The sequence below is a fragment of the Sarcophilus harrisii genome, chromosome 5 (genome assembly GCF_902635505.1).
Source record: "Sarcophilus harrisii chromosome 5, mSarHar1.11, whole genome shotgun sequence".
Taxonomy (NCBI): domain Eukaryota; kingdom Metazoa; phylum Chordata; class Mammalia; order Dasyuromorphia; family Dasyuridae; genus Sarcophilus; species Sarcophilus harrisii.
In genome coordinates, this window is record NC_045430.1 from 29,733,786 (window position 1) to 29,753,140 (window position 19,355).

At 41.7% G+C, this 19,355-nt stretch overlaps 2 protein-coding genes across 2 annotated transcripts in view; both read left to right on the forward strand.

Moving 5' to 3' along the window:
* Nucleotides 1–10,434, forward strand: part of LTA4H (leukotriene A4 hydrolase) — a 37,043-nt gene extending 26,609 nt beyond the window's left edge. Inside the window, exons 14-19 of the mRNA XM_031940960.1 lie at nt 603–673; nt 1,860–1,914; nt 4,645–4,740; nt 6,963–7,045; nt 7,867–7,971; nt 10,162–10,434. Of these exons, the coding sequence (XP_031796820.1) occupies nt 603–673; nt 1,860–1,914; nt 4,645–4,740; nt 6,963–7,045; nt 7,867–7,971; nt 10,162–10,279 (528 nt within the window). The 3' untranslated portion in view covers nt 10,280–10,434. The remainder of the gene's footprint in view (nt 1–602; nt 674–1,859; nt 1,915–4,644; nt 4,741–6,962; nt 7,046–7,866; nt 7,972–10,161) is intronic.
* A 3,221-nt stretch (nt 10,435–13,655) lies between these two features.
* The window catches only part of HAL (histidine ammonia-lyase), a 38,777-nt gene continuing 33,077 nt past the window's right edge, over nt 13,656–19,355 (forward strand). Inside the window, exons 1-7 of the mRNA XM_003771045.3 lie at nt 13,656–14,050; nt 17,047–17,107; nt 17,195–17,222; nt 18,496–18,570; nt 18,665–18,737; nt 18,837–18,903; nt 19,313–19,350. Coding sequence (XP_003771093.1) covers nt 13,804–14,050; nt 17,047–17,107; nt 17,195–17,222; nt 18,496–18,570; nt 18,665–18,737; nt 18,837–18,903; nt 19,313–19,350 — 589 coding nt within the window. The 5' untranslated portion in view covers nt 13,656–13,803. The remainder of the gene's footprint in view (nt 14,051–17,046; nt 17,108–17,194; nt 17,223–18,495; nt 18,571–18,664; nt 18,738–18,836; nt 18,904–19,312; nt 19,351–19,355) is intronic.

Genomic DNA, 19,355 nt, shown 5'->3' on the forward strand with positions numbered 1-19,355 from the left:
GATGTTCCCCTTTTAAGAACATCTCTGTATCCTAGACCTGCTTATCATTCGGCTGGGCACTGTACAATCCATAAGGTCACCTGTGTTTGTTGGAGCTACCTGGAGAGGAGCTCGCCACGAGGCGCAATATTATAATTATGCATTATATTCTGTGCAGTGAAGGTAGTACGAGCCTCCACCTCCCAGGGTCGTTGTGAGAATCAAATGAGGGAATGTTTGCCACAAGCTTCACAAACTTTACACCACTGTAAATGCTCTTACTGTCCTTATAATACACATGAAGGACCTGCTCAGGGTGGGCAGCTCCTTGTGTCAGAATTCCCTCCCCCAGGGTAGATAGCAACCCACAGATGTCTTAGTAAATAAATCCATGAGGCCTGTCCAGGATCACCCACCAGGAAAGTGTCAGGAAGCAGGATTTGAACCTTCCTCTCTGAGTCTCGCCCACTCCGTGTGCTGTCCCACAGTGTCTCTTAATATTGATACAGTGATAATGTGCTCATGACCTCACACTTGAAGACGATGGCCCTCTTGTGGGGCCTGTTTTTGGCAGAGAAAGGTTGTCATGTGGCAGACTGAAGAATTTTCCCACTTGCTTGCAGACTGATGTTCTTAACCAAGTTGACTGGAATGCCTGGTTCTTCTCTCCTGGCCTGCCACCTGTAAAGCCAAAGTAAGTGTTTCCTTCAGAAGCCAGTGGGCCTCCGACCCAAGTCCGGCCTCTTCCCAAAGTCGCTGACAGGGGGAGAGGGGGCCTGCAGAAGGGAAGCTCGGGGCGCTCACCCTCATGCGCTCTGTCCCCTGGAAAGCATCGGAGCGCATTGTGCCTGGTGTGCTGGGGCTCCCGTCAACACTTCCAGAGAGCCCCGGCTCTTTTCACCCGCCCGTGGATCTCGAGATGTTCCCACACCTTCATGAGGCTTGATGAGCTTCGAGGCGCCCCCTGCTAATAACCAAAACAAGGCCACGGGACGTTCAGGCTCCCGATGGGCCCCTGGCCCATCCGGACCTTCCCCCTGTCAGGACCTGTGAGCACTCGCTCTCTCTCAGCATAGCCAGGACAGGCCATCCCGTGGCCTTTGGCTTCTGGGAAGTGACTGATTCTTAAAGAAATGCTAGTGGGGCAGCTGGGCGGTGCAGCAGAGTTCGGATCTGGCCTCAGACTCTTAGTGCTAGCTGTGTGAGCCTGGGCAAACGTCATCCCGATTGGGCAGGGACGGCAGAGGCTGCACGGGCCACAGTCCCCTCTGTGGCAAGTCAGCCAACCCCCCCCCCCACACACAGGCTCTCCCAGCCCCTTCTGGAGAGGTATCCCCTCACATCAGGCCTCTCTGCCCCATTAAAGGCCCGGGCAGAACGGACTGCATCCTCCCGGCCACCTCCAACTTCCCTCGAATGATTCAGAGCACTCAGGTGATCTCTGAAGTCGCCCCATGTACTCTACACCCAGAGACATGTCCTAGGAAAGCCCAGGACCAAATGTGGGCTCCAGGGTACAGACGGATGGAAGCCTGGGAGTCCAAACTTCCCTCCGATTTGCATGGAGCCTCCTCTGATGTTATGGGGGCTCACATAGCCTCCAGCTATTTTTACTTTTGACTCCCATTTGCTGAGAACTTTTGGCCTCCTTCAGGAACACCAGTTTGTAGTAATACTAGGTAAATTGGACGTGACACTTCATTTAGAACCATTTGTCAGTTTGGGGACTGTCAGAATTCCCTTGTGATTCTTCAGGCAGAAGAGTCCATATTTCCAATGCTTTCTAGCTCTTCACCTGGGTTTGAACTCAGGGCTATTTTGATGGGGAAAAAAGATAGATATTCATGTCTTCATAAACTCTTGTTTTTCCTTCTTTTCAGGTATGATATGACTCTAACAGAAGCTTGTATTAACTTGAGCCAACGGTGGATAAAAGTGAGTAGGCCTGAGGGATTCTGGGCCCTTTTTCTAATTGAGACATTTAAGAAAAAGATATACTTAAGTGCACTTCTAGCCAAAAGGCAAGGCTTTATGGGTAAATTACTGTTCTCTTCAATTAAAAAAAGTATTCCTTAAGCACCTGCTGTGTGCAAACAACTGTTGTTTTTATCATTGTAGAACAAAATGGATTTAATGCCCCTTCTAGCTAGTGAGAGGCATCACAGGGGAAGGGGTGCAAGAACTGGCTTTGGCTCCAGGGAGGCCTGGACACCTCTGACACATATTGGCTGTGTGACCCTGCACAAATCTCTTAAGGTCTTAGTAACTACAGACGAGTCTCTAAGACTGCAAGTGGTGGAGAAGCTGCCGGCCTGCATTGGCAGAGAGCCTTTCTTTTCCTAGAACTTTCTGCTAGGAAGTGCTGGTGAAATCAAATGCGGTCTGTGTGCCTCTACATGCTAGCTAGTTTATTCAATGGATAAGTAGCTATGAATTATATTTTCTTCCTTCTTCTATTGCATAAATTAAATATTTAAATGGTTATTAATGTAGCAATCATAGGTATTACCATAGAAAATATGCTAGTGCTCATAATAATAAGCTTACATTTCGGCATCTTTTTCTGGGTTTCAGAATGATTATTACTGCAGAGTAGCTTGGAGAAGAAAGGGAAACATTTAAGTATCATCCCATTTTACAGATGCTGCTTAACTCATTTAAGTGACTTGGTTTTCGATGTGTAACATAATATGTAATTTAAACATACTTTTGAAATCTAAGCAGTTTTTTTTTTCTTTTGGTTTGTGTACAAAACTTTAATTAAGTTACCATTATTAAATCATTGTTGAGAATGTTAAAAAAGATAATTAAAGATTTTGCCTTTTCTTTCTGCCCTAAAGCAGGTAACATAATTTTATCTGACCCTTTAGAATAATCATAATAAATTCTTGTTAATTGCTTGAATTAAGTTACTACTACTGGTACTACTACCAGCATCACCACCACCACTACTACTGTTAGATGATTTTTACTTAGTGCTTTTGGAAGTTTCAGGAGCACTTTACATATATTAGATCATTTGAATTTCCCAGTAATCACGGGAAGATAGGTGCCATTGTATTCCTCCTTTTACAGTTAAGGAAACCGAGGTCAACAACAAATAAGACTGTGTCTGTGACGTCACCTAGCTGCCTTCTCTGGGAAAATTGCTGCTGTAACTTTGGATCTCTCTGCCCTGGAAGGAAGCAGATCTGTCAGGGGGCCCTGAGCTTCCATCACTGCCTCACTGGGGATGCCAGGGCACATTTATAGGGTGGCATCTTGGCTACAGCCGTGACTTCAGTGACCAGAGGTTTGGACTTGGTCCTCAGCTTGGCTAAAAAATAAAATCCACCACGTGCTCTGACGGATTTAGTGTGAGAGCGTCAGCCAAAAGGAATCAACAAGGTGTAGTGGACTCTAGTGGTCAAATCCCGTCATAGACACGGCCAACTGAGTGATCCTGAACAAGTCACTGAATCAGTCTCAGTCTCAGCTTCCTTTTCTGAAAAATGGGATTAATAATAATAGCACCTTCCTCCCAGGGTTGTTGTGAGAATCAAATGAGATAATATATGTAAAGTGCCTTGTATACTTTAAATTGCTATGTAAATGTAAGTTGTTACTACAGACATAACTTTCCGGTTTATAAAGTGGACCTGTACGTGCACTTTATTGCTGAAGCTTTAGAAACCTTTGGATGATTCAAACTCCTGTTCCTCACATGCCCTCCAGTTGTTTTTAATGATGGGAGGAGGTCACAAATTTTTTTTTTTCTCAAAAGCATCAAAAGGAAACCAGCTGCCTAGTTAACAAATCCACGTACACTTATTAACATTAGTGTCCCAAGCATTGTGCTAAGCCTGAGAAGAGAATTACAGTAGCTGTATGTTTTCTCCTATTTTTCTTGTGCCGAATAACTAATCAGCAGAAAGAAGGAAGAGAAAACAGAACCCGGGGCAGATGGAGGGGATTGCCACAGTTACCAGTTCTTTTTCCTGTCCTCCTGAATTAAAATGATGTATTAAAAATGATGTTTTTGCAATTTTTGGTAAATTATGTTTAATAGCTATTAATCTTGCAAATTTCTGGAAAAGTATTTTCCTAGGAAATCTAAATATAAGCAATAATTTCATGATAATTAGAATTAAATAGATTATCCTGAGATAAAGGGAAACACTGGGTTGTATGTAACCTTTAACCAGTAGGGTATTTAGAAAAATATACAGTTTGGTCCTTGGCCCACATGTAAATTACCTTGTATACTTTTAATATACCTTATTTTAAAAAAATACTCCCAGTGGCAAAAAGCAAGGGAATGATTTATTTTTCTGCTTCTTGGGGCATTATAATTTCTTGGGAATTCTAGGAGCCAAACAATACTTCTACCCCAATTCTTTCATTTTCTGTTTGTTTTAACCTTTATTTTCATAGTTTCTCCCCAAGAGACTATGGATGCTGCTGATGTATCTCTTTGAGGCAGTAGAGGAAACAATCCATTCAAAATTCTATTCCCTCTTAAAGATATGTGGTAATAGCATCCTTGGTTCTTTGAGAAGTTCTAAAAACTAAAGTTATATTTATACAGGAAGTTGTATTTTGGATTCTGCTCAGATTCTTAATATATGTGATTACATATTACATTTAAACTTGAATATTAAATGAGCCTTTGGGATTTTTTTTTAGGCCAAAGAAGATGATTTGGGCACATTTTCTTCAGCAGACTTAAAGGATATGTCTTCTCATCAGTTGATTGAGTTTCTAGCATTGATGCTAGTGGCAGTAAGTGCTCTATGTCAAAGTATTGGAAATAAAAATGGTGGGTGGGGGGAGGGGAGGGAAGCCAAGAGCTTATCACAGGTAGAGGAACCAAAAAACTGGGGAAGAAATTATCTATAAAAGTAATTTATTCCAATAGAATTTGAACATGTGGTGTTTAAGTCCTGTTGATCTCTTTTCCTTGAAGTGTGAGCTCTCCAGGTGGAGGCTGGATGACCATTGGCCAGAAATGCTACAGAAAATGGCTTTTTAATCTTTACTCTTGTGTCCTGGACCCCTCTAGCCTTAACCCCTATTCAGAATGATGTTTTTAAATGCATAAGCAAAATTCAAGGGATTATAGAGGAAACTAGTTATATTGAAATAGTGTGATGGTAAGGGCTCATGCCTTTTTCCATGTGTCAGTGGCAGGTCCCTGACTTTGGGAAAATGTCCTTCCCAATGTGCCCTAGTACTGGAAGCCATCTTGTCTTTTAATGTAATTAGAGGCTGAATCCTGGCTTATTTTATTCTTAAAATATTCCCCTCGTGAAGGTAGCACAGATTCTCTGCCAAATACAAGGATAAGAGGCGGAAAGAGGCTCAAGAGAATTGGTCAACAGGATGTCATAGCTTGTGGATCACAAGAGAGAGCAGGGAGAGGTGAGGGGGAAATACAGAGGGACTCCAGGCACAGGCCAAATGGTGGCACGGGCAAAAACTACAGCAAGGTAATGGATAATTTTAGCAGAATTCCCAGGAAAAGGCTGGAGGTTTTCGAGGGAGGCCTGACAGGTTGAGGTTGTTGGGAGAGGGAATTCCTGTTCAGATCCCCCTTGGCCTTGGGGGCCCTCTGACGCCAAGTCAGTCAGTTGGCCAAGAAACACCATGTGGACCCCAGTCACAGGAGACGGATCTCCATATGTAACTGTAGGGAAGGCTTTTGGTGCTTGGTAGAATAGGAATAAGCCTCAGTCTTAAAAACCCGGTTGGAACATCAAGAAGAAGCAATAGTGATCTTATAAGAAACAGTAATTTGGAAAATAATTTGTAACCTTTCCATTACAATCATTGCACTTGGGACAGCTCAGTTTTGGGTCCAGTTTTGTACTCTGCTTTTTAAGAGAAGTATGGAAGATGTTGAGTCATTTTCCCCTCCCCCCCCAAAAAAAAATAACAAAAAAAACCCTATATAGATGCTTTGTTTCAAATTGATTTGAAAAGCATTTATGCAGTGCTTGAGCAGGCACAATAACCCCTATCCTCAAGGAGCTTACATTCCAACAAGAGAAGGCAGAGTTGGAAACCGGTCATCAGGCTCCTCTTGCCTCTCCCGGGAGCTCCCTTGGGGGGTCACGCTCCTCCTGTTGGTGGTACATGCGCGCGTTCCCTTGCTGTGACAGGGAGAGAAGAAATCCTGTGGCAAAGGGAAAGGAGGGACATGACCTGCTGGCCCGGTACCAGGATGATCCCAGGGTCCCAGGGGGAGAGAGAAGGTCCCTGAGGAAAGGTTTCAACGATCATAATCACTTACAGAAGAAAAGTGAGCTTCAGCTGCACAGCCGGTGTGTTAGCTGTAATCCATAAAGCTTTAGAGGGCATGCTGCCAGTCGTCTGTTTGAAGCGCTTCAAAACCAGTGGAACCCTCACTCTGTGGGCTGTCTCAAACATGCCAGTGTTTGGCGTATCCCTTCTCTTACATTTGGATTCTCTGATTCTTCCCTCTATATTTTTGGCTTTGAACTGTAAGACAGTGTTAAAATTACTTTTCCCAAAATTATTTTGTGCCCTAACTTTGAGAGCAGTAATGGACCTTTTTCTCCCCTAATTTACTTCTTCTCAGACTCTAAAGTGAAGAGCTTTCTTTCGACTGGACCTGTAATTTCATTCATGTAGGGAACTTGCAGTGAGGAAAGCCTCTCTAGCAATAAGATTGGCACCTGTCCTGCTGAGAGATGCCCAGGGCTCTGAGAAGCGGCGCGCATATCCAAGTCGTGCAGAGGCAGGCTCTGACCTGCGTTCCATGGCTTCACAGCCAGCTCCCTGCTGGGCCGCAGAATTCTGTTAATGATAAACTCATACAGAGCTTACTCTGTCCTGAATACATTGTGTCATTTGGTCATATCCAGCATAATTTTTTTGGTTTGCAAAATTCTTGGTATTTCAACTGAAGTCATGCTTCTCTCCAACTTTTTCTTTCCAAAAAACAGCTGAAGTGGCCTGTGACACTTTGTCTTTTCTTTTAGGCACCAATTCCAGTGTCCCACGTACAGCGAATGCAGGAGGTATACAACTTCAATGCTGTTAAAAACTCTGAGATTCGCTTCAGGTATGTGTACATATACCTCGAAGGAAGGGGCGTTCCACAGAGATGTTGGGAAGGGGGAGGCAGAGAAACTGGCTGTCAGGCTCCTCTCGCCTCTCCCGGGAGCTCCCTTGGGGGATCACGCTCCTCCTGTTGGTGGTACACGCGCACGTTCCCTTGCTGTGACGGAGAGAAGAGATCCTGTGGCAAAAAGGCTTTCTTCCAAAACTTATGGGATCCATCTTTGCTGTTATGGGACTTAGAGCACCTCATCCATTCCTAATTAAAATTCACACTGGTACTGTTAGATCCCAGTGACTTTAGGAAGCAGAATTTCATATTTCCTTAGCACCTGTACTGTGCATCCTCTTGGGAGCCTGAGGAATCTTCAAGGAAGAAAAAGTAGTTGGGTGGAGTACTAAGGGTTTTTAACAGATTTAGAAATTGTTTTCTGTCTGTTTTATTGCTATAAATAAGTCCATTCTGAGAATGAGCTGTTAGTACTTGACAGTGATTTTACACAAGAGAATTAGGGGGATAAAGTTAGGTACACTGAGATTTGAGCCTTGTTCTGACATCCATCAGAGTTTTCTAAACTGATCTTGTTCCAGGACTTAACTTTTTGGTACTTTGGTTTCCCGTTATGTCGGGTTCTTGGAAAATATCGGTAGTTCTAGTAGATCCTTACTGTCATTGAAAGTCACCTGGGGACAATGGGCAAGTTACTTCATTCCCCAGGGTTCAGTTTCCTCCTGTATAAAAAAAGGATTGGATTCAGGGCCCGGCAAAGGCCCTTTCCAGTTCTCCACCCCTGACCAAGCCTTGTCTGCTGCTTCTCTCATCAGGTGGCTGCGCCTTTGCATCCAGTCCAAGTGGGAGGATGCCGTGCCCTTGGCTCTAGAAATGGCCACAGGACAAGGAAGACTGAAGTTTACCCGGCCCCTGTTCAAGTAAGACCCCTCGATGTCCAGAATGTCTTCTGAGCACTAACAGCACAATGGCGGGAAGGGCCGATTGCATCGATTCTCTCCCCACATTTAGTATAGATTTAGTTGGCCAGCACACACTGCTTCCTGTGTGCAGGCTTCTGAGGGGACAAAGACGGGTCAGGGAGCACCTGTTCTATGGGGGAATCACAAGCTGAAGGGAGGCCTCAGGGGAGGGAGCCAAGGTAGCCACGTAGGGATGGGGATGTAAGTTTGTTGTGGCCCAGGGGTTATGTTTTCTAGTTCTGTTTTGAGGAAAGTCTATCCATAATGCTTTTTTAAAAGATCAGGTTTTCCCAGTGCTGTCATCAGGGGCATTTCCTGGCAATCCCCAAAAGGTTATTTAGAAAGTTTGAAGAAAATCCAGTCTGCTCTGTAGGTTCGGTGCTTCTCCAGAAGGCACCCAAACATCACCAAGACGGTGTAGTTTCCATCTCAGATGCTGGTGAGAACAAGGCTAGAGATGGATGCCAGAGCTCTGGTTCCCCTGATCTGGGCCACTCTCAGTCACCTACAATCTAGAGCCTGGCCCGGAGCCCTCCCCATGGGGGGAAGTGACTCTGTGAGAGTTATATGGTCTGCACATGTCAGGGGTGGAACTGGAACTTGGAGCTTCCTGATGCCAAGCCAGCTCTCCATCTATCAAACTTATTTCACTGTATGGAGAAGACAGGCTTTTATTTAGAGATCCAAGATAACAGAGATAATCAACTCTATTATTGCCCTCTGAGTTTGTAAGGATGCCAGAACCTGTAAATGAAGAGGGTTAGCCAGGTTCCCCAGGAGATTTGGAGGGAGTGAGAATGAGAAGTCTAGAATTATTTGCCAGGGTTGGGGGGAAGCCAGTCACATTTTAGAAATCTGAATATTCCCAAAGGGTTGAGGAGTACAGTTCTGAGCACTGCCTCTGCTGCTCATGGGTAGGGCGCTTCACTCTCAGGGACTCCAGGAAGGACTTAATCAATGCTTAATAGACTGATTAGGAGCTGTAGAAAGGAAAACCAGTCATTAGCAGGAAGCCAGAAAAGAAATTGTTGGAGACATTTTCTGTGACACCCCTCACTCCAGACATTGTATTTTTCCCAAAGACAGTCAGACCAGATGGTCATGGCTAATTTGTGGGGTGACTTAATTCCCTGCTGACTTAATTAAATTTAGTAAATGAAAACAACTCATTCAGTTTATGGTTTGGTAAATTAGTTAAGCCAAATTTGATTTATAAAGTCAGTTTTTCTAGAACATTGGGAAATTAATAACAGTGTAAGTCTTGCTTTTAAATTCTATCCCCGTGTCTCTTCATTCAATGGGCCATGACTCTGAGGAGCTTTGGCCAATTGTACCCTGAGCTGAGGAGGCGTTAGGGATGGACCTGGTTATGGCGGAAGATCTGACCAATTATGTCTACATAGATTCCTTGCCAACTTGACAAGCAAGTGGGTGATGGCAACACCCTGAGATCGTCTGAGAAGTCATGGGAAGGTTGCATGTCTCTATTAGGAATAGTGGACCCATGCCAGCTCTGTCACAAGTACTTTGAAATACTGGTATTTCAGAGAAGCCAGTCTTTGGAAATGGAAGCTTTCTGTAACCCAGACCTGCCTCCCCTTCTGGAAGGGTAAGGAAGGAATAGGCAAAAGGTTACAGAAAACCACAAAAATGTATTTTTCGTAGGGAAAAAACAATGCTTCCATAACTTTTCTATTTTGTGATTTAAATTCATTTGAGTCCAGTTTGACACAGAATATTAAAGACTGTATTTTATTCACCTTTAGGAATTATGCAAGCTTACAAATAAGCAGTGGTTAGTCACGTCCTTGTTGAAGGGTTTCCATTTGTCTTCAGCATTTAAGTTGTTGTGATTTCTCCTTTTTTTTTTAACTTTAATTTACTTGTTTTTTTTAATGAATCGTTTTTCATATTAAATGAAGTATTTATTAAATACCAGCTGTGTGCTGGACACTGGAGATACAAAGAAATAGAGCCTAACCTGCCTTCCTGGAATTTATAGTCTGCTTTTATTTTGAAAAGCAGTTGAGAATTTCATGGAGAAGATTAGTTTTTAAAAGTTGACACAAGCAGGTACACATTATCATTTAGCCTTGTGTTAAGTTCTATAAAATGTGTTATATAAAATTATGTAAAAATCTTTTGCAGGGATCTCGCTGCCTTTGATAAGTCCCGGGATCTGGCTCTCAGTTCCTATCAGCAACACAAAGCTAGTATGCATCCCGTGACTGCCATGCTAGTGGGGAAGGATCTGAAAGTGGACTGAGGACCTCTCCTGCCTGCCGTGCAGTTTCATAGTGAATGACTGAAATACGTTCTGTGAATTGCTATTGTAATCACACATTCCCATTTACTCAGATTTGTATTCTATTGTATCAGTGATTTTTGCCAAAATAAATCAAGTTGAGATTTTTAAAGCTACCTCTCATTTGTCAAAAAAATTTCTGCAGCATTGGGGAACTTGCCACAACTAGTGGTTCTTAAGATGTCAGACCCAGGAAAGGAAGAAAGCCATCCAGGCCCGACCCACTGTCCTTAAAAATGTTCCTGTATTATTATGATCAATACATGACTTGGGTTGTGTTGTTGGAAACTGCTGCCATCCAGAACTTCAGCACAATCTAATGTCTAGTTTTTTTTTTTTTAATAAACTTGAAAGCATGGGCACCTTTTGCTCTTGGTCTGTTATCACCTTACTTAATAATAAACTAATACTGTAACTAATACTGTAACAAAATTAATTAGGGTCAGGAATCTTCCTGGACAGAACTCTTTGTTTTGCCTAAGACTGGCACTGCTCAGACTTTGATGTGTTCTTCCCATCTGACAAAATCCTGACCACCTTCGGCTCCTCTGGTAATTTTGGTGGTTGTTTCCAAAGCCAATAGCTTTTGGAGGGGGCAGATTGTTTATTATTATTTATACTTGAAGAACACTTATCCTTGGTTTTCTCTCCCACTTGGGGCTCCTCAGTAAGAGTCTTTTGATGAAACTTTACAAAGATTGGGAGAAAAGTCCCAAGGGGAATTCAGATCCAAAACATTGGAACAGAAATTTTATATTTAGGAGATCTGATTTCCATTATTTAGTTCACCAGTTACACGCTTTCTTCATCAAAAACACTTCATTTGTCATGCACTAACCCCTTCTAAGTAGAGAATGAATGCCCCATTCCTTTTCTTTTTTAATGCCTGCAGTGATTTTTATTTAAGGAAAAGTAATTGTCTGGCCATATGTGTGAGAGGCACCCCTGTAATCTCCACGAATGGAGAAACTGAGTCAGATGGGTTCCTTGAGCTGTGCAGAGTTCTTAGCTATAGTAAAGGTAAAGTCAGTTGCGGGGTTCTGAAGTAAGTCCAGTATCACTGAGGGAAATGGGGACGGACATAGGCTACCTAAAGAGGGACAAGCAGTTCATTATGAAAATGGGGCAAGTCAAAGGGAAGAAGGGAGAGGGGAGCAAGAAGGAAAGAAAGGGAGGAGAAAAACTGAGGGAGAAAAAGAAAGGTAGAGAAGAGGGGAGGAAGGCAAGGAAGAAAACAAGGATTAAAGTAAGGGAAGGAGAATGGGAAGAAGTAAAGGGAAGGAAAGAAAATTAGGTATTAGTTATATTAATATTATATATTAATACATATAATTTAGGCTGTCAGTGAAGTTATAGGTATATGGGGCAGCTAGGTGGAGCTGCAGTGGATAAAGTACTAGTCCTGAGTCAGGAAAACTCCTCTTCCTGTGTTCAAATGTGACCTCAGAGCTCAGTGACCCTGGCCAAGTCCCTTCATCCTGTTTGCCTCAGTTTCCTCATCTGACAAAAGAGCTGGAAAAGGAAATGGCAAACTTTTCCAGCCTCTTTGCCAAGTAAACCCTAAATGGGGCTATAAAGAGTCAGATACTTTTGAAACAACTGAATAACAAAATGCTATGTGCTAGTCAGCATACTCAATAATACAGGGAACATGACTTCTCTCCTCTAGGAGCTTAATTGAATTAGGAATAAACTCACCAGATCAGATGACATTTATAAAGGGTTATTATTATTGTTATTGCTCTTGCTGGGGTTGTTGGGTTTTTTGTTGTTTTTTGAGGGGAGGGGAGATTTAATTAAAATAGGGAATTCCTAATAAGAAATCTCCATCTACCAATGTTACAAGTAGAGAAACTGCCTTAAAAGTCTAGTCTCACCTCTAATGTGATTGCTGTGTGATTGTGGGCTAATCATTTAATCATTCAGTACCACCAAGTGACTCTAAGGACTATAAATCACAGCGTATATGCTGATCTATGCTGGCAAACTCATGCATGGTCAGTCAAAATAAAATTAATTAAAACTTAATCAATTAAAATATTTTCCCCATTAACCAAAAAAAATGTTTCTGTCTCCCTGCTCCTTCCTTCACTTCTAACAAATATGCCCAGGCAAATTCCCAAACTTTCTATGAAAAATGCAGGGCATCCCCAAAGTCTTAGTGAAACTTAGCTTAAAGACTTTTAGAACACGCTGTAAGTCTCATTCTGTGCCAAGAGTCCCTCATGTCACAGTAGGTAGGTAATGTGTAAAATCATCAATCCTCTGAAATCTTGATTGGCCAATAGCTTGGACAAACTTATTATTTCAAAATTGTCTTATGCACAGAGAGTGCCTATGGAGATACATATTTTGGGGACTTGTGTAAAACTCTGCCTTAATTCCAGGATAGATATCAGAAGTTTCAGCCTGGGGGTGGATAGAGCTGTTTCCAAACAGTGGCCTAATCAATCTGAACAAGCAAGAGGAAAATGGTCTCTCTGATTGGCTTCCAGAGAGAGAGAAAGAAAGAAAGGGAGGGAGGGAGGGAGAAAAAAATTGCATGCTATATTCAGTTCTTTGGAAGCAAATTACTTTTTTCATCGTGATTCCTTTGGGATTCTCTTAGATCGTTATATTGCTAAAAAAGAAAGGAAGGAAAGAAAAAGAGAGAAAGGAAGAGAGGGAGGGAGGAAAGAAGGAAGGAGAGGAAGAAAGAAAGAAGAAAAGCAAAGGAAGGAAACGAAGAAAGGAAAAGAGAAAGCATGCTTCTGTTCTTTACTCAGTTTTTTCCTCTAGAGGTGGATTGCATTTTTCATCATGAGACGTTTGGAATTTTCTTGGCTCATTGTACTGCTGAGAATACTTAGGCCATTCACAGTTCTCCATCACACAACGTTGCTTTTACCATGTACGATGTTATCCTGGTTCTTCTCCCTTCGCCCTGTATCAGTTGACATAAGTCTTTCCCGGTTTTTCTGAAATCGACCTGCTCCTCATTTCTCATTGCACAATAATATCATATAAAATATTCTTTTTTAAAACACAAAATATTCTTATTTCTTTCCAGGGGTAGCTCATTCACTGAATTACCTCTGAAGCCTCGGGTCCCCTCTCTTGCTCAGATCAGGCAGGCATTTGATTGCACGGGATAGAGCAAAGGGCAGAGTGAGAGAGGACTTCTTTTTAAAAAATCAATTCCTTCCCTTCACATATTACCCACCCCCTCATTTGGTCCGTCCTGGGTTAAAACATTTCTAGAGGGAGATAACACCTCAGCCTCTAGTTCTTTCGCTCCCAGCCTAGATAAGGAGGTGTGTCTCCTGACCCAATTGGGGAGTGGATGGAGCGCTTTCCCAACAGTGGCCTAATCAACCTGAAAGGCAAGAGGAAAGAAGCTTCTCTGATTGGCCTCCACCTCTCACAGGTCACAGCCTACACAGAAGCACATAATCCCTGTCAGCTCGTCCTCCCGGGCAGAGGTGACAGCCTCCGGGAGAGAGAAGATGCCCAGATACACGGTCCACGTCCGGGGTGAGTGGCTGGCCGTGCCCTGCCGGGGCGAAGGCCTCACGGTGCTGTGGCTGGGCCGGGAAGCCCTGAGGAGGTACATGAAGAACAAGCCCGACAACGGAGGCTTTGCCTCGGTGGATGATGTGAAGTTCTACGTGAGGAGATGTAAGGGGCTGGGCCTGCTGGACCACGACGACCTGCTCGAAGTCGCCTTGGAGGACAACGAGTTTGTGGAAGTCGGTAAGTGGGAGCTGAGCAGGGAGAGACCGCCCGTGGAGAGGGGGGAGCGGCTACCAGCACATCCTTCAGAGTCTGGGAGATAACAGGATCATTGGCCCAGAGGGGAAGGGATGAGGAGGCTGACTTAGAGGCTGGCGATCTTCCAGCCTCCTGACTATAAAGAAGCTGGCTCTCAGAGACAATCAATGGGAGACCCTTAAGAATTACCCAGCCCAATCCCCTTATTTTGCAGATTTCTCTTTAGAGTAGAGGCTACGGAAGGTCGGGTGTCATTGCTTAATTAATGGTTCTTGGAAAAAGAGAAGGTCAAAGGGAAGAAATCTATTTTATTTTTTATTTAAAGAAGTATTTTAAGTCTCACTTACTATGCCTTAACACTTTTTGCCTTTTACTTTCTCTTTCTTTTTGAAAATATATTATTGATGTCTTTTGTTTGTAGTTCATGGTCATTTCTGGGCATAGTTCCCTTGCCCTACGCTCCTCAGATTCAACTTTCCTTTATAGTAAAGAAAAATGCCCATAGTCCCCTTGTCCTGCCCCCTTCAGATTCAATTGTCCTTTAGAATAAAGAAAAATGCCCTTAATAATGTGTATAATCAATAAACAGTTACTAAACACCTATTTATGTACCAAGCACAGTGTTAAGTACATATTGAGTAATTTGTGTTTAACAACATACTGGCACATGACAGGAGCTTAATAAAAGTTTACTGATTGTTTAATTATATTTTACAGATATAATATAACATACATATACATAAACATATACAATATATTTATAATTACATGTATACATAATACCTATACATAATACACATATACTTACATATAAATATATATTTATAATTATATATTTTATATATATATATATTATGATACATTTTTAATACATACACATCTCTTTCTGTCCTTTTAACTATTCACATCTCTGCAATGGGGATCATAGATTTTAGAATCCATCTAGTACAACTTCTTCATTTTAAGTGACTGGCAAAGCTAGGGGGCTGAGTCGACTATTGACCGAGAAGCATCTTAGTATGGCAGAAAGAACGCTGGCACTGAGATCAAGGGACCTGGCTTCAAATCCTGCCTCAAATATTACCTTGATGACTTTGGTCAATTACTCGATCTATCTTTTTTCTCGTCTTTAGAACAAAGGAGTTTTAACTTTGAAGCTTTGTAATCCTCTGATAATTTGTCCCCCAATACTGTTATTGATTTCTGTCATTCATGGGCCTGCCTTCTATTTGTATAGACATTTTGGCTGTGAATTGGAATCTGTGCTTTTGCAAAAAATGCACCTGAGCCTAAAGAGGGTCCTAAGAGCTGAGAATTGAGCTGAAGTCTGTCGATGAATATTTATGAAGTGCCTACTATGTGCCAGGCACATTACTAAGCCCTGAGTATGTAAAAAGAGACCAAAGCAGTCACTGCTTTTAGGGAGCACATAGTCTAATGATAGACAATGTACAAACTAGATAGATTAGGTAGATAGATAGATAGATAGATAGATGATATAGATGGATGGATAGATAGAGAGATAAATAGATAGATAGATGAGAGATGGATGGATAGATAGAGATAGATAGATGACAGATGGATGGATAGATAGATGAGAGATAGATGGATAGATAGATAGATGAGAGATAGATGGATAGATAGATGATAGATGGATGGATAGATAGATAGATGATAGATAAATGGATAGATAGATAGATGGATAGATGAGACAGACGGACAGATAGATCAGACAGACAGCCAGATAGGTAGACACATATAGAGAGATAGATGATAGACAGACATAGATAAATAGAAAGACAGACAAATAGACATAGATGATATACACACAGATAGACAGAATCAGACAAATAGACAGAGATGGGACGTAGAGAGATAGACAAATAGATAAATAGAAAGACTGACAGATAGATGGACCCATAGATAGATAGATGATAGACACACAGATAATCAGACAAATAAACACACACAGAGATAAGATACATAAATAGGTAGATAGATAGATAGAGACTACACAGACATAGATAAAGAAAGGTAGACAAATAGTTAGATGGGTAGAGAGAGAAATAGATGGATGGATGGATGGATGGATGGAGATACAGATAGATGTATACAGAGATAGAGACAAAGGGAAAAAGAGAAAAAGTCAGAAAAAAGATAGAAAGAAACAGAGATACAGAGAGAGGAGAGAAATGTTTAATAGAATAAAGGGGCTATCAAGAAAGACTTTCTGAAGATGGGAGTTAGCTGGGACTTGAAGGAAGTCAGGGAAGCTGGGAAGCAGAGACAAGGAGGGGAACTTTTCCGGCCTGGGGGAGAGATAGGAAACATACTCATAATCATGAGCTGGGAATGTCTTGTGGGAGAGATAGCAAGGAGGTTGAGGTCAGACTGGACCAAAAGGACATGGGGTATAAGGTGTAAACAGACCGAAAAGTTGGGGAGGAGGCAGGGAGAGGAGCCATACCTGTGAGGCAAGCTGAGCAGCCTGGGCCAGCTGGGCTCAAGGAGAACAACATAAAAACACCATGTGAAGAGAAAACAATAATAACAATAACAACAGCAGCAACAGCAACTCTCATTTACATCCTGTTTTAAGGTTTGCAAAAATACTGTTTTTCAAGTGGCACATTCTCCCATTTGATTAGACATTGGGACCCTGCAGCCTGAAAATGTGAAGCCATAAGGCCATCTGTGTTCACTAAACGTGTCCCTTTCTACTATCTTCCCACTGTTACCAGGCCTTTTTTGTGGGAGACTGAACCCCCAGTAGTAGGGTGTTTGATCAGATTCACACTCTATTATTTCAGCAAACACCTTTGTTTTAGGGGAAAAAAGAGAGGCAGTCACAGTTTCTATTATATTAATTCAGTTATTGATGAGAAATGTCCCGGGTCATGGCTTTACCTTATTTTAACTGTAAGATTTGAGGGTGTTTTGACTTTGCTCTTTAAGACCCACGGGCCTTCTCATTTCAGTGATAGAAGGTGATGTGATGTCTCCAGACTTCATTCCGTCTCAGCCCGAAGGATTTTATCTGTATCCTTTTCCAAGCATCGTCTTATCCTTCTGTAAAAACATCATTGCTCTATATCCTTCATGTTTCCTTTAACAAGCTTTTTCCAGATACAGCAAATACCGGGAACCGGACAAGGTAGGATTTAAGCAATAGTCTTTCTGGTAGAAGTCCACTAGGCACTGGGTCTGAAATCAAGAAGACTCATATTCCTGAGTTCAAATCCAGCTTTAGATGCTTCTAGCTGTGTGACCCTGGACAAGTCATTTTACCCTGTCTCAGTGCCCTCCTCTATAAAACAAACTCTAGCATCTTTGCCAAAAAAACCAAATAGCAGAATTTTAGCTCTGGAAGGCACCTCAGTGGCCATGTAGTGCAACCTATATTAGAATATCTAATAAGTTGTTTTTCAGTCTTTATCTGCAGAATTTCAATGAGAAGAAAACCATTCAAAGTGGCCCATTCCCCCTTAGATGACTTTCATTACAGAGGAGATTTTTAATCCTGAATTGACCTATTGGCCAACATCTACCTACAGCTCCTAATTCTGTCCCTTAAGGTCAAATGGAACAAATCTAACCCCTCTTTCCACATGATGACCCTTGGAACACTTGAAAACAGTTTTCGCATCCTTCCCTTCCTTCTTCTTCAAGCTAAATAGCCTTGATTCCACAACACTTAAATGCAGGGGTGTGCTGGTAAATATTTAACTACCACCTCTCTGAAAACAAAATGTATGTAAAGCAAACTTAAATTGTGATTGTGTTAGCAACATTTTCTCCATCACTTTAGTCTAGATAATCAACAAGATAAGAAATCAATTTTCAATTCATAGTTTGCTGATTTCCAAGATATAAATGCTCCCAATGAAATTTATCTATTTATTTGTTCATTTATTTTTGGTCTTTATTTCCTTTTTTCTTTTTCCCTAGTTACATTAGACCATTTTAAACATTCATTTTTTTTTCATTTTAAGTTCCAAATTGTTTTTTCTCTCTCTCCCTCTCCTCCCACTCCCTGAGACAAATAGCAATTTGATATGGGTTATACATATTCAATCGTGCAAAATATATTACTGTATTAGTCATCACAGTGAAATTTAACTTATTCCAACGCCCTCTGCTTATATGGCAAAAGTCTTTCTTCATTTCATTTGCTCTTCTCTATATACTGTCCAGCTTTCATCAATGTTCACCTTAAGGTCCTTAGAACCTCCTACAATCCCCTATGTGTGATCTGACCAGGACATAGCACAGTGGAACTTATCACCTCCTTCTCCCAGAAATTATTGCCTCCTAAAAAAGCCCAAGATCGCCTTGACTTTGGGGGGGAAGCGCTACCATCTCAACCTGCTTACTTGTAATCTACCCATTGAGTTCTTCCCTTACTAAAATCTGCTTCTTTTGACCAGTATATCGCCTTAGATGGAGACAGTCTGACAACTGAGGATTTGGTCAATTTAGGAAAAGGACTCTACAAAATCAAGGTAAATATATTGGGTAGTGGAAGACACTCTGAGATCACTGTTGCCCTGCCTTGGGAAAATATCCCAACCCAGCTCCTTAACTATTGTTTCCTAGCTTACTCCAGAGGCTGAGAAGAGAGTGCAAGACTCCAGAGAGGTTATCGAAAGTATCGTGAGAGAGAAAACTGGTAGCCATTCTCCTTTGGGTCTTGAGATCTTATAAAGTTTTTTTTTTAATGAAATTATTATCTATGGCTAATCTACCCTATATTTTTTTCCCTTTTCAGTTGTCTATGGAATCACTACTGGATTTGGAAAATTTGCCAATACTGTCATCCCCCCTGATAAGCTAAAGTAGGTGGGAGACATTTTTTCTGAGTAATTTACTCAGGTTTTTTTTTGTGAATTCATTTCATAATGCTCCTAGATCACTTGATGGCATATTAGATTGAGCAATGGATTTGGAATCAGGAGGAAATGAGTTCAAATCTTGCCACAAGTACTTAATAGCTGTTCATCTGCCTCAATTTCTTTATCTTTAAAATAAGGATAATAGTAATGGAAATTACCTACTGAATTGATGGGAAGATGCAATGAGATAATATTTGAAAAACATTTAGCAGAGTGCCTGGCACATAAGTGCTTAGCAAATGCTTGCTGATTAATTTCTATAATTTTGGTGGAAATTGTTAAATAATGAGATCCAGATTGGATTTTAAAAGAGCTGATCTTTCTTTTTCTTTTTTTCCCTCTCCTCTCCTAGGGAACTCCAGTTCAATTTAGTGCGTTCCCATTCCTCAGGTAAT